This window comes from Scyliorhinus canicula, chromosome 13 (assembly GCF_902713615.1).
Source record: "Scyliorhinus canicula chromosome 13, sScyCan1.1, whole genome shotgun sequence".
NCBI lineage: Eukaryota > Metazoa > Chordata > Chondrichthyes > Carcharhiniformes > Scyliorhinidae > Scyliorhinus > Scyliorhinus canicula.
In genome coordinates, this window is record NC_052158.1 from 160,025,393 (window position 1) to 160,042,500 (window position 17,108).

The window sequence follows — 17,108 nt, forward strand, 5'->3', positions numbered from 1 at the left end:
TTGTGATTTGCAGATTGCTGCTATCATTGACCAGGTTAGACTTTTAACAGCGTGATGCTGGTGTGCAGGTGGATAGTTTGCACATCTGCAGATTACGGCAATCACAGAGCACGGCTTCTTTGGACAGAGCAGAACCCCCTTTAATATCCGTCCATTCATTGTCTCCCCTGACTTTGAATTCACGGAGGAACTTCCAGCAAAACATTTCCCAGATTTCAGACTGTGACCCAGAGCGACTCCACCCGGAGCTGATTTACAAAGTCACAACTGTGGAAAATGACTCCCCTCGCTCTGTACCTTTGGACACAGACTGGTGTTGAAAACTACCCAAGTTAATTCTGTCCCTTCGGCTACATTGCCCCATCTCCCAGAGAACAAAGTCCAACTAATGGTCCACTTTCAAACAGAGATTTTATTGCAACAGATTAATGAAAAATAGTGACTCAATCCAGTCATCATTCAAACTGGCCTGCTATTGGACAATTCAAACCAATTGTCTGCTCTTACATAAATCAAATAGAATCATTCTCCACATGATTTAATTAGTTAGCTGAATGCCACATTCTGAGAGTGTGGGTTGCTATGGAGAATTCGGAGAGTTAACAGAGTGTGAAGGATTTCCAGAAGAGGTTCACACAGCCTGGTCTTCGCTCCCTATCCCCCATGTTTGCGTTTGTTCGGATTTTTGGATATTCTGAGCATCCTGGACTTTGCCCGCTTCAGATTACGTTCCTCAGTGTCACTCTGAGCTTCCTTCTTGGCATTTTCCAGTTCGGACAGCAGGAAATAATCTGGAAACTCCTGGGAACAACAACAGAAATAGATTAGGGAAGAAAGTCCCGCAAATGGATGTGGATTTCAAAAAGTGAATGTGGGAAACTTCCGTCAATAAATCTACAATGAGCTAATTCCAATTTTGTGAAATTATCTTCATAAATTGGGAAGCTCCCAATTCGCAATTAGAAAGCTGAGAAATTACTCGATTCCCTTCCATCCCCCAATCATGAACCCTTCAAGGGGAGGTTGACTTTGGAAAGAGTGAGAAAACCTCTGGAATGAACCAATCCCGGTGCTCGGAGCTTCATGTCAACATAGTAGTAATGTCAGGATTGCTACCAGTGCCACGAGCTATTCAGAGTAGGAATGTCAGGATAGATAGGATGAATGCGTGGCTCGAGAGATGGTGCAAGATGGAGGGATTCAAGTTCCTGGGGCATTGGGACCGGTTCTGGGGGAGGTGGGACCAGTACAAACCGGACGGTCTGCACCTGGGCAGGACTGGAACCGATGTCCTGGGGGGGGGGGGGGGGGGGGGGGTGTTTTCTAGAGCTGTTGGGGAGGGTTTAAACTAATGTGGCAGGGGGATGGGAACCGATGCAGGAAGTTGGAAGGTAGTAAAACAGGGACAGAAGCAAAAGGAAGTAAGGGGAAAAGTGCAAGGCAGAGAAGACATAGTCAAAAATCTAAAAGGGCGACAGTATAAGGTACAGTGACTGAGGGGAGCTCAGTGAATAGGCCCAGTAATAACAAAAGGAATAAAACTGGAGATGTTAAGATTCAAAACAGAGGTAAAAAAACAACCTAAGTGTACTTTACCTGAATGCTCGTAGTATTCGGAATAAAGTAAATGAGTTGATGGCACAAATCATCGTAAATGACTATGATTTAGTGGCCATTACTGAAACATGGTTAAAGGATGGTCACGACTGGGAGTTAAATATCCGAGGGTATCAAACTATTCGGAAGGACAGAGTGGATGGTAAGGGAGGTGGTGTTGCTCTGTTATATAAGGATGACATCCGGGCAATAGTAAGGGATGACATCGGTGCTATGGAGGATAAGGTTGAATCCATTTGGGTGGAAATCAGGAATAGTAAGGCGAAAAAGTCACTGATAGGAGTAGTCTATCGGCCACCAAATAGTAACGATATGGTGGGGCAGGCAATAAACAAAGAAATAACTGATGCATGTAGAAATGGTACAGCAGTTATCATGGGGGATTTTAATCTACATGTCGATTGGATAAACCAGGTCGGTCAAGGCAACCTTGAGGAGGAGTTTATAGAATGTATCCGCGATAGTTTCCTAGAACAGTATGTAATGGAACCTACGAGGGAACAAGCGGTCCTAGATCTTGTCCTGTGTAATGAGACAGGATTGATTCATGATCTCATAGTTAGGGGTCCTCTCGGAAGGAGCGATCACAATATGGTGGAATTTAAAATACAGATGGAGGGTGAGAAAGTAAAATCAAATTCTAGTGTTTTGTGTTTAAACAAAGGAGATTACAAGGGGATGAGAGAAGAACTAGCTAAGGTAGACTGGGAGCTAAGACTTCATGGTGGAACAGTTGAGGAACAGTGGAGAACCTTCCAAGTGATTTTTCACAGTGCTCAGCAAAGGTTTATACCAACAAAAAGGAAGGACGGAAGAAAGAGGGAAAATCGACCGTGGATATCTAAGGAAATAAGGGAGAGTATCAAATTGAAGGAAAAAGCATATAAAGTGGCAACGATTGCTGGGAGATTAGAGGACTTGGAAATCTTTAGGGGGCAACAGAAAGCTACTAAAAAAGCTATAAAGAAGAGTAAGATAGAGTATGAGAGTAAACTTGCTCAGAATATAAAAACAGACAGTAAAAGTTTTTACAAATATATAAGACAAAAAAGAGTGGCTAAGGTAAATATTGGTCCTTTAGAGGATGAGAAGGGAGTTTTAATAATGGGAAATGAGGAAATGGCTGAGGAACTGAACAGGTTTTTTGGGTCGGTCTTCACAGTGGAAGACACAAATAACATGCCAGCGACTGATAGAAATGAGGCTATGACAGGTGAGGACCTTGAGAGGATTGTTATCACTAAGGAGGGAGTGATGGACAAGATAATGGGGCTAAAGGTAGACAAGTCTCCTGGCCCTGATGGAATGCATCCCAGAGTGCTAAAAGAGCATAGAACAGTACAGCACAGAACAGGCCCTTCGGCCCTCAATGTTGTGCCGAGACATGATCACCCCACTCAAACCCACGCATCCACCCTACACCCGTAACCCAACAACCCCTCTGCCCCTTAACCTTACTTTTATTAGGACACTACGGGCAATTTAGCATGGCCAATCCACCTAACCCGCACATCTTTGGACTGTGGGAGGAAACCGGAGCACCCGGAGGAAACCCACGCACACAGGGGGGAGGACGTGCAGACTCCACACAGACAGTGACCCAGTCGGGAATCGAACCTGGGACCCTGGAGCTGTGAAGCATTTATGCTAACCACCATGCTACCCTGCTGCCCCTAGATGGCTAGGGAAATTGCAGATGCACTAGTGATAATTTACCGAAATTCACTAGACTCTGGGGTGGTCCCGGTGGATTGGAAATTAGCAAATGTGACGCCACTGTTTAAAAAAGGAGGTAGGCAGAAAGCAGGAAATTATAGGCCAGTGAGCTTAACTTCGGTAGTAGGGAAGATGCTGGAATCTATCATCAAGGAATAAATTGCGAGGCATCTGGATAGAAATTGTCCCATTGGGCAGACGCAGCATGGGTTCGTAAAGGGCAGGTCATGCCTAACTAATTTAGTGGAATTTTTTGAGGACATTACCAGTGCAGTAGATAACGGGGAGCCGATGGATGTGGTATATCTGGATTTCCAGAAAGCCTTTGACAAGGTGCCACACAAAAGGTTGCTGCATTAGATAAAGATGCATGGCATTAAGGGTAAAGTAGTAGCATGGATAGAGGATTGGTTAATTAATAGAAAGCAAAGAGTTGGGATAAATGGATGTTTCTCTGGTTGGCAATCAGTAGCTAGTGATGTCCCTCAGGGATCCGTGTTGGGCCCACAATTGTTCACAATTTACATAGATGATTTGGAGTTGGGGACTAAGGGCAATGTGTCCAAGTTTGCAGATGACACTAAGATGAGTGGTAAAGCGAAAAGTGCAGAGGATACTGGAAGTCTGCAGAGGGATTTGGATAGGTTAAGTGAATTGGGCTAGGGTCTGGCAGATGGAATACAATGTTGACAAATGTGAGGTTATCCATTTTGGTAGGAATAACAGCAAACAGGATTATTATTTAAACGATAAAATATTAAAGCATGCCGCTGTTCAGAGAGACTTGGATGTGCTAGTGCATGAATCACAGAAGGTTGGTTTACAAGTGCAACAGGTGATTAAGAAGGCAAATGGAATTTTGTCCTTCATTGCTAGAGGGATGGAGTTTAAGACTAGGGAGGTTATGTTGCAATTGTATAAGGTGTTAGTGCGGCCACACCTGGAGTATTGTGTTCAGTTTTGGTCTCCTTACTTGAGAAAGGACGTACTGGCGCTGGAAGGTGTGCAGAGGAGATTCACTAGGTTAATTCCAGAGCTGAAGGGGTTGGATTATGAGGAGAGGTTGAGTAGACTGGGACTGTACTCATTGGAATTTAGAAGGATGAGGGGGGATCTTATAGAAACATTTAAAATTATGAAGGGAATAGATAGGATAGATGCGGGCAGGTTGTTTCCACTGGCGGGTGACAGCAGAACTAGGGGACATAGCCTCAAAATAAGGGGAAGTAGATTTAGGGCTGAGTTTAGGAGGAACTTCTTCACCCAAAGGGTTGTGAATCTATGGAATTCCTTGCCCAGTGAAGCAGTTGAGGCTCCTTCATTACATGTTTTTAAGGTAAAGATAGATAGTTTTTTGAAGAATAAAGGGATTAAGGGTTATGGTGTTCGGGCCGGAAAGTGGAGCTGAGTCCACAAAAGATCAGCCATGATCTAATTGAATGGCAGAGCAGGCTCGAGGGGCCAGATGGCATACTCCTGCTCCTAGTTCTTATGTTCTTATGGAGACAATTTATAACATAATTGGACTGAATATCTCTTTCAAATTAAGTGATTTTGCTGCAAGATTTGGGTTCACTCTGCCTCATTCTAGATGGCTAATGGAGGTTACTGAGGGAGACTCAGATGCTCCTCGAAAATATTCCAATGATCTAATCAAATGGGTAAACAGTGGTTGGCGCTTCTGCCTCACAGCGCCAGAGTCCCGGATTCAAGTCACTGTCTCTGTGGAGTCTGATCTTTCTTCCTGTTTCTGCGTGGGTTTCCTCCCGATGCTCTGGTTTCCTCCCATAGTCCAAATATGTGAAGGTTGGGTGGATTGGTCAGGCTAAATTGGCCCTTATTTTCCAAGGGTAAGGTGGAGTTACAGGGGGTGTGGGCCTTGGTGTTCATTCTGAAGGTTGGTGCAGACTCGCTGGGTAAAATGTTCTCCTGCTATACTGTAGGGATTCTATGAAACAGGACCAAATGCGTTTGGGTAGGAATCCCAGAGATTTGATGATATGGGCTGACAGATGGGGCGAGAGGGGTCTGGGGTGAAGAGAGAGAGAGCGGATTTGGTTGGGGAGAGAGAAGGGAGTTGGTATGGGCAGAGAGAGATAGTTGGGGTGGGAGATTTTGTTTGGGTTGGGGCGAGGAGGGTGGTTAAGGGGTACGGAGGGAGAGGGGTTGGGGAGAGAGGGGATGGGGAGAGAGGAAGGTTGGGTTGGGATGGGGGAGGGAATTTGGAGACAGGGGTTTGGGATGGGTAAATATGGGATTGGGGTGGGGAGAGGCAGTTTGGGGAGATAGTGGGCTTGGGGAGAGAGGGAGCTTGGGGAGGGAGGAAGGTTGAGGTTGGGATGGGAGATGGGGTTTGGGGAGAGAGGGGATTGGGTTGGGGAGAGTGGATTTGGGGTGAGAGGAGGGTTGGGGTTGGCATGGGAGCTGGGGTTTGGGGGAGAGAGGGGATCAGGGTGGAGAGAAGGTGTTTGGGGAGAGAGGAGGCTGGGTTGGGATGGGAGAGGGGGTTTGGGGAGATGGGGTTGAGATGGGAGTGTGGGATTGGGGAGAGGGAGTTGGGGTGGGGAGAGAGGGGGTTTGGGGAGAGAGGGGGTTGTGGTGGGGAGAGTGGATTTGGGTAGAGAGGAGAGTTGGGGTTGGGATGGGTGAGGGGGTTTTGGGGAACATAGAACATAGAACAGTACAGCACAGAACAGGGCCTTCGGCCCACGATGTTGTGCCGAGCAATGATTACCCTACTCAAACCCACGTATCCACCCTATACCCGTAAGCCAACAACCCCCCCCCCCCTTAACCTTACTTTTTTAGGACACTACGGGCAATTTATCATGGCCAATCCACCTAACCCGCACATCTTTGGACTGTGGGTGGAAACCGGAGCACCCGGAGGAAACCCACACACACACGGGGAGGACGTGCAGACTCCGCACAGACAGGGCAGGATAGGGATAGGGTGGGGTAGGGAGGGTGGGGAGAGGTGATTTGGGGAGAGGGGGGGTTGGGGTTGGGGTGGGAGATGGGTTTTGGGGAGAGAGGGGGGCCTGGGTTGGGATGGGAGATGAGGTTTGGGGAGAGTGGGTTGGAATGGGCTGGGATATGGGGTGTGGGGAGAGAGGGGTTTGGGGTGGGGAGAGGGAGTTTCAGGTGAGAGGGAGGTTGGGATGGGAGAGGGGGGTTTGGAGTGAGAGAGGGTTGGGGTGGGGAGAGAGGGAGTTTGGCGAGACAGGGGGGTTGGGGTTGGGGAGGGAGATGGGGTTCGGGGAGAGAGGGGGTGGGGGTTGGGATGGGGATGGGGTTTGGGGAGAGGTGGTTGGGATGGGAGATGGGATTTGGGGAGAGAGGGGGTTGGGGAGGGGAGAGGGAGTTTTGGGAGAGAGGGAGGTTGGGGTCGGGATGGGAGAGGGGGTTTTGGGGAGAAAGGAGGGATGGGTTAGTATAGGAGAGGGAGTTTCAGGATAGAGGGGGGTTGGGGTTGGGATGAGAGAGGGGGGTTTGGGGTGAGAGGGGGTTGGGGTTGGGGTGGGGAGAGAGGGAGTTTGGGGAGAGAGGGGATTGGGGTTGGGATGGGAGATGGGGGCTTGGGGAAAGAGGGAGGTTGGGATGGGAGAGGGGGGTTTGGAGTGAGAGGGGGTTGGGGTGGGGCGAGAGGGAGTTTGGCGAGACAGGGTGGTTGGGGTTGGGGAGGGAGATGGGGTTCGGGGAGAGAGGGGGTGGGGTTTGGGATGGGAGAGGGAGTTTGGGGAGAGGTGGTTGGGATGGGAGAGGGGGGTTTGGGGTGAGAGGGGGTTGGGGAGTGATGGGGGTTGGGGTTGGGGTTGGGATGGGAGAGGGGGTTTGGGGTGAGAGGGGGTTTGGGTTGGGATGGGAGAGGGGGTTTGGGGTCAGAGGGGGTTGGGGTTGGGATGGGAGAGGGGGTTCTGAGGAGAAAGGAGGGGTGGTTGGGATAGGAGAGGGAGTTTCAGGAGAGAGGGGGGTTGGGGTTGGGATGGTAGAGGGGGGTGTGGGGTGAGAGTGGGTTGGGGTTGGGGTGGGGAGAGAGGGAGTTTGAGGAGAGAGGAGATTGGGGTTGGGATGGGATATGGGGTTCGGGGACAGAGGGCGTTGGGGTGGGGAGAGGGAGTTTCGGGAGAGAGGGGAATTTGGGGAGAAAGGAGGGGTGGGTTGCGATAGGAGAGGGGGTTTTGGGGAGAGAGAAGGGGTGGGTTGGGATGGGAGAGGGGTTTTGGGGAGAGAGGGGAGCAGTAAGTTCTCCGAGTTTGTTGAATGATGTTTACTTCTTGTTTGATACTCTTTGTGGATGTGAATATGGATTGGAGAGAACAAGAGCTCTTTCCATGGATGAGGAATCCTGTAATTTAGATCAAACCCGCTCAGAATCCCTTCTAAACCAATGAGTGTGGTACATTAGCACAGTGGTTAGCACTGTTGCTTCACAGCTCCAGGGTCCCAGGTTCGGTTCCCAGCTTGGGTCACTGTCTGTGTGGAGTCTGCATGTTCTCGCCGTGTCTGTGTGGGTTTCATCCGGATGCTCCGGTTTCCTCCCACTAGTCACAAAAGACATGCTGTTATGTGATTTAGACATTCAGAGTTCTCCCTCTGTGTACCCGAACAGGTGCCAGAATGTGGCAACGAGGGGCTTTCACAGTAACTGCATTGCAGTGTTAACAGTCCCGCAGTTGCAGTCCCGTAACAGCCTCCCCGAACAGGCGCCGGAATGTGGCGACTAGGGGCTTTTCACAGTAACTTCATTTGAAGCCTACTCGTGACAATAAGCGATTTTCATTTCATATAGGCTACTTGTGACAATAAAGATTATTATTATTAAGTGACCCCAACACTATATAAAGCACATTCACTCTGAATACTACAGTCATGTCAAAAGTGGGGTTTCTCACTAGATCAGAATTAAATCAGTTATTTCCCAGTGCTGGTTTCTATTCGAAATGAGCGGGATGAACACAAACTATAATTTCTATTGAATGTGACTTTTTGCTGGGTCCTTACCGCTTTCCCCCCTCTTCCTGTGGCTGCCATGGCTCTCTGCAGGATTTCGCCGCGATACCTGTTGTCTGGGGGGGCTGAGCTGACACTCAGTACTGCCAGGGCGATGGAGAGGAGAGCCAGGCTCAACTGAAGGCGGCTGCACCACATCTCTGCACAAGGCGAGGATCAACGGGAGAGACAGCGAGAAGGAGAGCAGTTTCCAAACGCTTTGAAATTGGCGGCGGTTTCAGCACTGGCTCTGTGGACAGCTCCGATCCTTCTGTCCCTGCAATCGGGGAAGCTCCTTTTAAAGCCGCCCTCACACCAGCTCACACGTTCGGAGGAGGGTCCCAACCAAGTCTCCAATTGGTCTCTTTTCCTGCTCCTAGCGATCTGAGTTTGGTTGCCGCCTCTTCAATAATGTGACACCTCTTGGACAGTCTGTCTAATTTCTGTACATGAAGCGCAGCAGATTATTGGCCAGAATGTGAATGTGACCATCCACTCGCAGCCCCGTTCATCATAGAACATAGAACAAAGAACAATACAGCACAGAACAGGCCCTTCGGCCCTCAATGTTGTGCCGAGCCATGATCACCCTACTCAAACCCACGTATCCACCCCATACCCGTAACCCAATAACATCCCCCTTAACCTTACTTTTATTCGGACACTACGGGCAATTTAGCATGGCCAATCCACCTAACCCACACATCTTTGGACTGTGGGAGGAAACCGGAGCACCCGGAGGAAACCCACGCACACAGGGGGAGGACGTGCAGACTCCACACAGACAGTGACCCAGCCGGGAATCGAACCTGGGACCCTGGAGCTGTGAAGCATTTATGCTAACCACCATGCTACCCTGCTGCCCCGTATCATGATGTGGAGATGCCGACGTTGGACTGGGGTGAGCACAGTAAGAAGTCTTACAACACCAGGTTAAAGTCCAACAGGTCTGTTTCAAACACGAACTTTAGGAGCACAGCTGCTTCCTCAGGTGAATGGAGAGTTATGTACCTCTCCATTCACCTGAGGAAGGAGCTGCGCTCCGAAAGCTCGTGTTTGAAACAAACCTGTTGGACATTAACCTGGTGTTGTAAGGCTTCTTACTGTTTTTATCATAGTTGAGAGGGTGAATGGGGCTCATCCGTTCTTTGGGCCTGTGAGTTGCGGCTTTGTCGGGCCAATGGAGGCGTGGGGCTGGCTTTACTAACAAGTGGAAAGGCAGGTAAACACCCTCATTCACAAAACACCTTGAACTTTGAATATACTAGAGCACTGCGGAATGGGTTGCAGTTTCTTCACAGCTCCAGGGTCCCAGGTTTGATTCCAGGCTTGGGTCTCTGTGCAGCGTCTACACATTCTCTGCGTGCCTACGAGGGTTTCCTCCCGTTGCTCCGGTTTCCTCCCAGTCCAACCATGTGCAGTTTGGTAAATCAGACATTCTGAATTTTGCCTCTGTGTACCCAAACAGGCGCCCAAATGTGACGACTGAGGATTATTCACAGTAACTTCATTGAAGTGTTAATGTAAGCGTACTTGTGACAATAAAATATTATTATGAAGAATCTGGGCTGGATTCTCTGTTTCAGGGACTATGTCCCCATGCCGTCATGAAAACTCTGGCCTTTTGCGCTCGGAAAACTGGCATCAAAAGGCCACAGATTCACTGACCTTGCAAGGGTCTAGCAGGGAGCCATTCTGGAGCTCACAGCTCCAGCTGCTGATACGAGCCTGCGCACTTCCAGGTCAGAGGTGACACTTGCGCATGGCAGCAGCCTCCCAGTCCTCCCATCCCAGCAATCAGCCTGGTAAACGTTTGCTGTGCTCTCTCTATAGCAAGAACATCCTTCCTCAGAAAAGGAGACCAAAACTGCAAACAATACTGCAGCAGTGGAATTCTCCATTGGCAGGATCCTCCTGTCCACCGGCAGCGCACCCATGCTCATGGGTTTTGTGACGGCGTGGGGCAGCCACAATGGGAAACCTCATTGGCTGGCTGCGGGAAAGGAGAATCCCGCTGTGGCGGGGGCGTGCTAGGCAGGAAAATGCATCTGGCAGACAGGCAAATCCCACCTCAGGTGTAGCCTCACCAACGCCCTATACAATCATAATAAAACATCTCTATTCCTCCACTCAAATTCTCTTGCTATGAAGGCCAACATACCATTTGCCTTCTTTATGCCTGCTACACCTGCGCACTTAATTGCAGTGCCTGATGCATGGGAACGCTGAGGTCCGGCTGAGTATCCACCTCTCTCAATTTACATCCATTCAAATAATAATTTGCTTCCTATTTTTTCTACTGAAACAGATAACCTCACATCTATCCACATTATACTGCATCTGCCATGTGCATGCCCACTCACTCAGCCTGTCAAAATCCCAGTGATGCATCTCTGCATCTTCCTCACAGCTCCCACCCAACTTTGTATCATCTGCAAATTTGGCGATATTACATTTAGTTCCCTCATCCAAATCATTAATATATCAACCAGTGGGGCTGGTTTTGCACAGTGGGCTAAATAGCTGGCTTGTAATGCAGAACAATGCAAGCAGCCAAGGTTCAATTCCCATACCAGCCTCCCCGAACAGGCACCAGAATGTGCCGACAAGGGGCCTTTCACAGTAACATCATTGAAGCCTACTTGTGACAATAAGCAATTATTATTATTATATAATATATATAACATACAACTCCAATCAGTAAAAGAGCCATTTTATTTTTAAATTTAGAGCACCTAATTCCTTTTTCCAATTAAGGGGCAATTTAGCATGGCCAGTCAAGGAAGGTTGCACATCTTTGGATTTTGGGGGTGAGACCTATGTGAACACAGGAAGACTGTGCAAACTCCACATGGACAAAGATCCCAGGCCAGGATCGAACCTGGGACCTCGGTGCCGTGCTAAACACTGCACCACCATGTTGTCTAGTAAAAGAACCATTCATTCTAATTTATTGTTTCCTCTCTGCTAATTAACTTTCTATGCATCTCAGGACACAACCCACAATTCCATGCACTTTAACTTTACATGGTAATCTGCTATGTGAGACTTTGTCAAAAGTCTTCTGAAAGTCCAAGTAAACCGCATCCACTGGTTCTCCCTGGTCACTCTACAAGTTACATCTTCAAAGGATTTCATTTTTGTAAATCTATGCTAACTGTGCCTGATTATACCACTGCTGTCTAAATGTGATATGAAATCATTGATAATGGACTCCATATCCACCTTCAACACCATTATCCTGCCAAGACTAATAACCAGACTCTGCAATTTTGGACTTGACCCCTCACTGTGCAGCTGGATCCTCAACTTCCTCACCAACAGATTGCAATCCATCAGGTTAGGCAACAGCACCTCCTCCACAATAATCCTCAACTCCAGAGCCCCACATGGATGTGTGGTCAGTACGCTACTCAACTCCCTATACACACATGACTGTGTGGCAAGATTTAACTCCAACTCAATCCATATGTTTGCGGATGATACAACTGTGTTGGGCCATATCTCAAACAATGATGAATCAGACGACAGGAGGGAGATAAATCACTTGGTTGCATGGTGTACTGAAAACAACCTCTCTCTAAATGTTGGAAAGACCGAAGAACTGATCATCGATTCCAGGGAGCGTAGCAGGACACACACTCCCGTCTGCATCAATGGCTCCGAAGTGGAGATGGTCGACAGCTTTAAGTTCCTGGGGGTCACCGCACTGTAACAAATCACTGTTTGTCGATGTACAATTTGTCAATGTTTTCTGTTGATTATTCTTTTTTCTACTATGTACATACTGTGCACGTTCCCTTGGCCGCAGAAAAATACTTTTCACTGTACTTCGGTACATGTGACAATAAATCAAATCAACGTCCCTACTACCGACGTTTGGCTCACTGGTCTATAATTTCATGTTTTCTCTCTACCTCCCTATTTGAATAGTAGTGTTATATGGCCGTGATGGGCTGTATTACAAACAACGAAGAATCAGACTACAGAAAGGAGACAGATCATTTGGTTGCATGGTGTACCAAAAACAACCTCTCTCTAAATGTCGGAAAGACCAAGGAACTGATCATCAAATTCAGGAAGCGCAGCACGACATACACTGCCATCTGCATCAATGGCTCCGAAGTGGAGCTGGTCGATAGTTTTAAGTTCCTGTGGTTCAGCATCATCAACAGTCAGCCCTGGTTGTTATGGGCCAGGGTTTAGAGAACCCCAAAGTGTATCATGGAGTTCACCTGACCCACGACTTTTAATAGATTGTGTTATGGGGAGCACACGGCCCACTCTACAGGTGTGGCACAGCAGAAATGGAAAAGTATTTTTTAAAGCAAAACAATGTTTATTCTATGAACTCAAGTTAACCTTTTTAAAACTTACAGTGAACCACATAAGAACCATCTTAGCAACCATTAATCCAAGTACAACCCCCAAAGAATACAACACCAAGTAATCCTAAATAACTTCCCAAACAACATCCAGAAGACAGAAGAAACACCTTTCAACAGAAGCACATAAGGTTTACATTCACTACTGAGAACATTTATTATTCTAAATTCACCAAATGATCAAGAGATAGTCTTTTGATGGCAGAGAGAACAGCAGTACACCTGCTTGGTCTGGCTTCAGCTCCAACACTGAAAACGAAACTTAAACACACCCTGCAGCCTGCTCAAAAATGAAAGTAAAAAGCTGAAAGGCCGCCCAGCTCCACCCACTCTCTAACATCACTGCAGTAGTAAACACCCATTTCTTAAAGGTACTCTTATTACAGATATTTATATACACACCCATTTATAAACACCCATTTCTTAAAGGTACTCTCACATGACATGGCTGACTCACGGTGATCCAACAGTCAAGAAATCCCAACAACGTTTCTATTTCCTACTGAAGCTAAAGTAATTTGGCATGTCTGCATCGACTCTCACAAAGGTCTACAGAGTTGCGATAGAGAGCATCCTATCCAGCTGAATCACAGTTTGGTATGGCGACTGCTCGGCCCAAGATCGCCAGAAACTGCAGAGTGTGGTGAACTCATCCCAACACATCACACAAGCTTGCCACCCACACAATGATTCTGTCTACACCACCCGCTGCCTCAGGAAGGAAGACAGCATTATTAGAGACCCCTCCTACCCAGTCATTGCCTTCTTCTAGACCTTTCCATCAGGCAGAATGTACAGAAGACTGAAGACTAGCACACCCAGACATAGGAACAGCTTCTTCCCCACAGCTACAAGACTCCTCATCGACTCTCTCCCAGACTGATTGGTTCCCTGTAAGAACACTATTCATGATGTCCTATGCGGCACTTGTTCACGTATTTGATTTGTCTGGCCGCACTGTAACCAATCACTGTTTGTTGATCTACCATTTGTCAATGTACTCTGTTGATTATTGTTGTGTCTACTACGTACGTTCCCTCGGCCGCAGAAAAATACTTTTCACTGTACTTTGGCACACGTGACAATAAATCAACTCCAATATTAGCTACTATCCAATCTGTGGGAACAATTCCGGAGTCCAAAGAATTTTGGAAAATGATTACAAATGGATTTACTATTTCCATGGCCACTTCCTGAAGTACTCGGGGATAATGATTATCAGCCCTGGAGTTTTGTCTGCCTTCAGTCACGTTAATTTCCCCCAAACCAATCTTGGCTCATACATATTTCCTTCAGCTCCTCGCTGAAACTTCTGTTTCTCAGAACTTCTGGTTCATTATTCATGTCTTCATTTACGAAGACAGAAGCAAATTTAGTTCCTCAGCCATTTATTTGATCTGCTTTATGAAGGTGGTGCTCATCCTCTTTCTTGAACCGCTGTAGTCCATGCGGTGTAGGTACACCCACAGTGCTGTTAGGGATGGTGTTCCAGAATTTTGACCCAGCGACAGTGAAGGAAAGGTGATATTTTTCCGAGTCAGGATGGTGAGTGAGTTGGAGGGGACTCTCCAGGTGGTGGAGTTCCCAATTCTCCTTCTACGCCCCTGATTGAACCAGTTCTCTCCTTCATTGATCCACATGGAAGGTAGAGGAATATGGTGCATCAGTAGATTGTGCCAGTGTACAGTCCTGCTCAGATTAACAGCCCTCAATGTGTCATTGACAGCTCCATTTTGAATTGCAGGATTTGTTGCTAGTCTGTTCCCCTTCTCAAAGCGATGGTACAATAGACAATGAAGCATTTCTGCAGATAATTCTCTGCCTTCACACTGAGTGTGTCATGGTCACTCCTACCAATGGCATTATGGACACACACGTCTGCATCATACATGTAGGTGTCATGTAAGTCATTGAAATCCAAACAAGAGTGCAGTTTAAGTCCCTCCTTCCCACATAGCTTCTCCCTGGTGATGTGTAATATTGCGAAGCACTGATTGGTTAGTTGAGGGGGAAGGGAGGGGGGGGGGGGAGCAATTTGTTGTTTTGACCTTGTTTGACTGGAACCCTAGATTCTTTCTGGGATTTGGATGAAATTGTGTGATTCTCAAGGACATTCCCCCAACCCGAACATGTCACCGTCTCTGGTGGTTCTGTTCTGATGCTGGAACAGGACAGGCGTGGGCAGAGAGAGGGTTGGTGATGGGATGGGAGATTTGTTTGGGTTGAGGAAGGAGGGGAGTTTGGAGATGCAGTGGGACGTGGGATTGGGGTGGGGAGAGAGGGGTGTTGGGGGAGAGGGGGCTTGGGGAGAGAGTGGGCTTGGGGAGAGAGGGTGTTTGGGGACAGAGGAGGGTTGGGGCTGGGGTGGGAGATGTGGTTTGGGGAGATAGTGGGCTTGGGGAGAGAGGGAGTTTGGGGACAGAGGAGAGTTGGGGATGGGATGGGAGATGGGGCTTGGGGAGAGGGGGTTGGGGTGCGGAGAGGGAGTTTGGGGAAATAGTGGGCTTGGGTAGAGAGAGAGTTTGGGGACAGAGGAGGGTTGGGATGGGAGATGGGATTTGGGGAGAGGGGGTTGGGATAGGGTGAGGGAGTTTGGGGAGATAGTGGGCTTGGGGAGAGATGGAGCTGGGGAGTGAGGAGGGTTGGGGTTGGGATGGGAGATGGGATTTGGGGAGAGAGGGGAGCTGGAGGTTCCCTGGGATTGTGGAATGGTGTTTAGGGGGCTGGTTTAGCACAGGGCTAAATCACTGGCTTTCAAACTAGACCGAGGCAGGTCAGCAGCATGGTTCAATTTCCGTACCAACCTCTATGAACAGGCGCCGGAATGTGGTGACTAGGGGCTTTTCACAGTAACTTCATTTGAAGCCTACTTGTGACAATCAGTGATTTTCATTTCATTTCTTGTTTGATTCTCTTTGTGGAGGGTGAATATGGTTTGGAGAGAACTAGAGCTCTATCTGTGGATGAGGAATCCTGTAATTTGGATCAAACCCGCTCAGAAACCCTTCTAAACCAACGAGGGCAGCACGCTAGCACAGTGGTTAGCATTGTTGCTTCACAACTCCAGGGTCCTGGGTTGGATTTCCAGCTTTGGTCACTGTCTGTGCGGAGTCTGCACGTTCTCCCCGTGTGTGCGTGGGTTTCCTCCGGGTGCTCCTCCCGGTGTGGTTTCCTCCCACAGTCCAGTAATGTGCAGGCTAGGTGGATTGGCTATGCTAAATTACCCTTAGTGTTCAAAAAAGGTGAGCTGGGGATAATGGGTTATGGGGATAGGATGGGGGTGTGGGCTTACGTAGGGTGCACTTTTCAAGAGCTGGTGTAGACTCGATGGGCCGAATGACCTCCTTCTGCACTATAAAATCTACCTATTAAAAGGCATTAGAAACATCTATTATCAGTGGGTCATTCTGATGGTGTGACTGTGTCAGTCTGTTACAGAGCCAGGATGTGGGGTCGATTTCTTCATTTGGCCACCAGTTCTCGGCTATTAGTGCAGGACCTTTTTTTTGACATTGTGAGGTTGAGACCTCATTCCATGGCTGGGCAATTGCTGCAATGTCTGCCTGATTTCTAATCTCCGCTTCTTGTTGATGAAAGAGCTGCACTCTGAAAGGGAATGGTTCGAAACAGATCTGTTGGACTTTAAACTGGTGTTGTTGGACTTCTTACTGTTATAGACATAATAGGGAATGGTGGAAGGTAATGTTCCGGGTAGAACGCATTTCAGCACCTGTATGGAGCACTGGTGTTGTGCAGAACCTACACTGACATTTCCACATGATGCAAAATCACATCAGATGTTTCAATGGAAACCCGCTTTACAAGGGAAGGCTGGAAGCAGGTTTGTGATTTGCAGATTGCTGCTATCATTGACCAGGTTAGACTTTTACCAGTGTCATGCTGGTGTGCAGGTTGATAGATTGCTCTCCTGCAGATTACGGCACTCACAGAGCATGGCTGCATTGGACAGAGCAGAACCCCCTTTAATATCCGTCCATTCATTGTCTCCCCTGCCTTTGAATTTACGGAGGAACTTCCAGCAAAACATTTCCCAGGTTTGAGAATGTGACCCAGAGCGATTCCATCCAGAGCTGATTTACAAAGTCACAACTTTGTGTACCTTTGGACACAGACTGGTGTTGAAAACTACCCGAGTTAATTTTGTCCCTTCAGCTACATTGCCCCATCTCCCAGAGAACAAAGTCCAACAAATGGTCCACTTTCAAACAGAGATTTTATTGCAACAGATTAATGAAAAATAGTGACTCTATCCATTCATCATTCAAACTGGCCTGCTTTTGGACAATTCAAACCAATTGCCTTCTCTTACATCAATCAAATTGAATATTCACCACATGATTTAATTAGTTAGCTGAATGCCACATTCTGAGAGTGTGG

At 47.8% G+C, this 17,108-nt stretch overlaps 1 protein-coding gene across 2 annotated transcripts in view; it reads right to left on the reverse strand.

Moving 5' to 3' along the window:
• Positions 1-392: 392 nt before the first annotated feature.
• LOC119975400 (somatostatin-like) overlaps positions 393-17,108 on the reverse strand; it is a 34,026-nt gene continuing 17,310 nt past the window's right edge. The window contains exons 1-2 of one of the 2 annotated variants that reach the window (XM_038815007.1): positions 8,338-8,618; positions 393-801 (exon numbers count right to left, since the gene is read on the reverse strand). In XM_038815007.1, coding sequence (XP_038670935.1) covers positions 655-801; positions 8,338-8,484 — 294 coding nt within the window. In that variant the 5' untranslated portion in view covers positions 8,485-8,618 and the 3' untranslated portion in view covers positions 393-654. Of the gene's footprint in view, positions 802-8,337; positions 8,619-17,108 lie in introns of those variants that run through there. The other variant, XR_005462756.1, reaches the window with a different exon arrangement.